Source organism: Nicotiana tomentosiformis, chromosome 5, assembly GCF_000390325.3.
Source record: "Nicotiana tomentosiformis chromosome 5, ASM39032v3, whole genome shotgun sequence".
In the NCBI taxonomy this organism is placed as follows: Eukaryota; Viridiplantae; Streptophyta; class Magnoliopsida; order Solanales; family Solanaceae; genus Nicotiana; species Nicotiana tomentosiformis.
Genome location: NC_090816.1, coordinates 38,754,757 through 38,759,027, shown reverse-complemented (window position 1 = coordinate 38,759,027; position 4,271 = coordinate 38,754,757). Strand labels below are relative to the sequence as shown.

General features: G+C 38.6%; 1 protein-coding gene across 1 annotated transcript; it reads right to left on the bottom strand.

The window, feature by feature from the left end:
- Nucleotides 1–3,358: 3,358 nt before the first annotated feature.
- Nucleotides 3,359–4,017, bottom strand: LOC138892198 (uncharacterized). The gene is made up of 2 exons (XM_070175903.1): nt 3,591–4,017; nt 3,359–3,417 (listed from the first exon to the last, which is right to left on the bottom strand). Exons 1-2 carry the CDS (start codon nt 4,015–4,017, stop codon nt 3,359–3,361), a joined length of 486 nt encoding a protein of 161 aa, XP_070032004.1.
- Between the last annotated feature and the right edge of the window lie 254 nt (nt 4,018–4,271).

Sequence of the window (4,271 nt, the reverse complement as noted above, 5' to 3'; positions counted from 1 at the left end):
TCAATATATAAAGCCAATTCCAAGTGAGAATTTTTTACCTCCAATGTAGTGAAATTGCTCTTCAAAATCTCCTTTTCTCGAAGTCTAGGGCTCAAAATATACAATAATAGGCAAAGTCCCAAAGTTGGCAACTTAAATAATTTGCCCCAGTTGTACCCAAGTAGGCCCGCATTCACAAAGAAAAAAATGTCATGACCCAATTACCACCATAGGCTGTGATGACGCCCAACGGTGCCATTAGGTAAGCCAACGGTAAACCTCCAACTTAATTATCCATTTTTAACTTTTAAACTCTGGAGGCTCATTAAATAAATGTAATTAAATCTAGAAATCGTGGAAACATACATTCTTCATTACCAAATCATAGAGTGTGAATAAGATATAAAGCAAAGTGATAATAATATTAGGTACAACTGTGAATATCCTCTAGGACCCCCAAAACTCGGTGTCACAAAGTGCATGATCAATCTGATAGAATATACAAAAACACTACAGCTACTATCTGAAATAAAATAGACAGAAATAATAAACATGATAAAAAGGAGACTCTGGGTGCTGTAGATCGAATAATGCAGAGCAGCTCACGACTAAGTCTTCGGGTATTGCGTCTACGCACCCGAATAACCACCTGAAGTACCTGTCTCAGTACCTACACAATTAGTGCAGAAGTGTAGTATGAGTACGTAAATCAACATGTACCCAGTGAGTATAGGGATCGACTTTGACACTTACTAGTATTCAAATAATAAAGTACATAATATAGACATGAATGAAACACAACAAGTATCAACGAGACTGATAAATATCAATAACAAAATTCCCAAACAAGAAATATAACGAAATCAATAAATACCATAACTTGCCTCGAAGGCACAAAATCAATTGATACAAATACCAAATCAAATCTTAATTATTACGCATGAGTCAACCGAGATGAACGACTCGATCCCATAAGAATAGTGTTATACAATACCGTCCAGGCGAATGGCCCAATGCCATAAGAATAACTTACAATACTGCCGAGGCAAATGACCCGATCCCATAAGAGTACTTTACAACACTGCTGAGGCAAACGGCTCGATCTCATAAGAGTAATTTACAATCATGCCGAGGAGAACGGCCTGATCCCATAAGAGTAAAGAAACTCTCTCACTCATGAATATACGTGCGAGTCGAGAAGACACGGAAATACCGTTCATCAAATATTTCACAATATAAGTAAGAGACTCGGTCAATATATTTATTCAAGTCTCAATCTCAATCATAAATTCAAATAATCAAACAAACAAGTTTAATTTAAATAGTACATTTAAGGCATGGTGTGGATCTATGTCTGCCCAGACATAAACATGAATCTAGATACGCACGGACTCTCGTCACCTCGTACGTACGTAGCACCCATAACAAATAGCACACAAAAATTAAAATACCTACGGGAATAATTTCCCTCTTTCAAGATTAGGCAAGAGACTTAGCTCGCTTTCAAGCCCACTACTCGGCTCTCAAACCTCACTAGATGCCTTAAATCGATGCCAAGAAACCCGAAACTTATAATGCTTGATGAAAATCCCCCTCCAAAGAGCTTCAAAATCGCCCAAGCCAAATAAAAAATGGAAAAATGAGCCTAAGTCCCGTATTAAATTCATGTTTTGCCCAAGGATTTCTTCATCGCGATCACGGAAGTCCCTCGCGATCGTGATGACCAAACTGCCTCAGCCCAGATTTTCTTCTTCGCGTTCATGGCACCCAGGTCGTATTCATGGTGCACATACCTCTAGCCCTCCGCGTTCGCGGTCCCAAAACCGCATTCGTGAAGGCTAAATGCCTTCCAGTTTCCCCTCCCTCAACCTTCTTCGCGTTCGCAAAGAGGAACTAGGTCCTTCATTGCGTTCACGAGGCCCTCCTCGTGTTTGCGAAGAGAAAACCTCTGATGCCTCCAACATCCTCCTTCGCGAGCGCGGAAAACCCTTCGTGATCCTGAAGCACACCAACGCACCAGTAAAATCTATCAACTTTAACTCTAGGTGGTCCGAAACTCACTCGAGCCATCCGGGACCCCATTCAAATGTACCAACAAGTCCATAAACATACTACGGACCTACTCGAAGTCTCGGAACATATAAAATAATATCAAAACCAAGAATCGTACCTCAAAACCAAATTAATCAACTTCTAGGGTATGTTTAGTATAACGGAAAATTTTTTTGGAAAATATTTTCCCATTTTCCACTGTTTGATTGCACAAAATAGTTTGGAAAATATTATCCTAGATATCACAATTTTTTGAAATTGGAGGAAAATGACTTCCATAGAAAGAGTCAGGAAAACATTTTCCAAAAACTCCATATACCTTCATATCTAACCCCCACCCCCACCCCTCTTCTCTCCCCTACCCCACCTCTCCCACCCTCTCTCTAAAAAATAGCTTTTTTCAGATTTAATTTTTTTTTTCTTTTCTGTCACCGCCCACCCTGCTAACCCATCCCCCCACCTTGCCGCAAAAAATAAATTACCTTTTTTGTATTTTTCAATTTTTTATTTTTTTCGTTTTTCTTCACCACCCCAATCCCTCCCCCATAAATTTTTTTTAAACTTTTTTTTGTATTTTCAATTTTCTGTTTTATGTTTTTTCGTTTTTCTACACCACCACGCAAAAAATATTATTATTTTTAATATTTTCAGTGTTAATATTTTTCATTTTTCAGTTTAGAGGTTCAAAATTTTACGAGTTCCAAAGTTATGAATTAAGAGATTTATGTGTTTGGAAGTTTGCGGGTTTAGAAATTATAGAGTTTACGAGTTTGAAAGTTTAGCGGTTTAGAAGTTTTTGAAAGTTTTGGGTTCGGAAGGTTGTTGGTTCGAAAGTTTATTGTTTCATGGTTATTGTATCTAAATTATTTATGAATACTCTTGAGAAGTTATTTTCCTTAATTTGCATACCAAACACCGGAAAATGAGTAAGATTACTACTTATTTTTTACGAAAATATTTTCTTATTTTCCATAATACCAAAGACACCCCTAAACTTCAAACCTTTTCCAACTAATTCTGAACGCGACAAGTCATACTTAGACGACTCGGAATGATGCCAAATTTTACGCACAAGTCACAAAGCACTATATGAAAACTATTCCAAGGCTCGGTATCCCAAACGGATATCGATAACACCAAAGTCTACTTTAAATCGAACTTAGAAAACTCTAAAACCTTCAAGATGCCAGCTTCCAATAATAAGTGTCGAAACGCTCCAGGTCCACTCGAAAATTGATCTGAACATACGCCCAAGGCCAAAATCATCATACAAACCTATTGGAACCTTTAAATTTCGATTCCGAGGTCGTTTACTCAAAGTGTTCACTTAAGTCAAACTTGGCCACCTTAGGCCACTATTACGGAAATAAGTATTCTGAATCCAACCTGAACGCATCCAAAACCAAACAAATCATACATGTAAGTCATAAAACAGGAAAAGCACTTACGAGAAGTCTTAAATAGGGGAACATGGATCAATAAATTAATACGACCGGTCGGGTCGTTACATCTCCATCTCTTAAACAAATGTTCGTCCTCGAACGGATTTAGAATCATACCTGAAGTGCCGAATAAGTGTGGATATATGCTCCGCATGTCCTCCTCGGTCTCCCAAGTCTCCTCCTCAACTAGTTGACCCCTCCATTGGACCTGCAGCGATGAAATCTTCTTAGACCTTAACTTGCGAACCTGCATGTCAACAATAGAAATTGGCTCCTCATCGTAACCCAAGCTCTCATCTAGCTGAACTGTGTTGTAATCCACCACATGGGACCTGTCAGCACGGTAGCTCTGGATCATAGACATGTGGAAAACCGGATGAACTCCTAATAGACTAGGAGGCAAAGGAAGCTTATATACAACATCACCAGCTCGCTCCAACACCTCAAACGGATAGATGAACCTCGAACTCAACTTGCTCATCTTTCTGAATCTCATAATACCCTTCATCGGTGAGACTTTCAAAAGAACCTTCTTGACCACCATAAATGACAAGTCGCGCGCCTTCTAATCAGCATAACTTTTATGTCTAGACTGTGTTGTGTGGAGTCGCTCCTAAATCAACTTTACCTTATCCAAGGCATCCTTTAACAAATCAGTACCATATAACCTAACCTCACCAGGTTCAAACCAATTGATGGGTAATAACATAATTGATGATAAAATTCCTTAAATAGAGCCATCTCGATTTTGGACTAATAACTGTTATTATAAGAAAACTCGTCCAACGGTAAGAATCG

What these genes read in the sequence shown, in the direction of transcription:
- LOC138892198 (XM_070175903.1), bottom strand. Translation starts at nt 4,017, where the DNA reads ATGGTGGTCAAGAAGGTTCTTTTGAAAGTCTCACCGATGAAGGGTATT. An exon ending in ACACTTATTCGGCACTTCAG is followed by an intron (nt 3,418 to 3,590) that starts GTATGATTCTAA and finishes GGATGCGTTCAG; the next exon opens with GTTGGATTCAGAATACTTAT.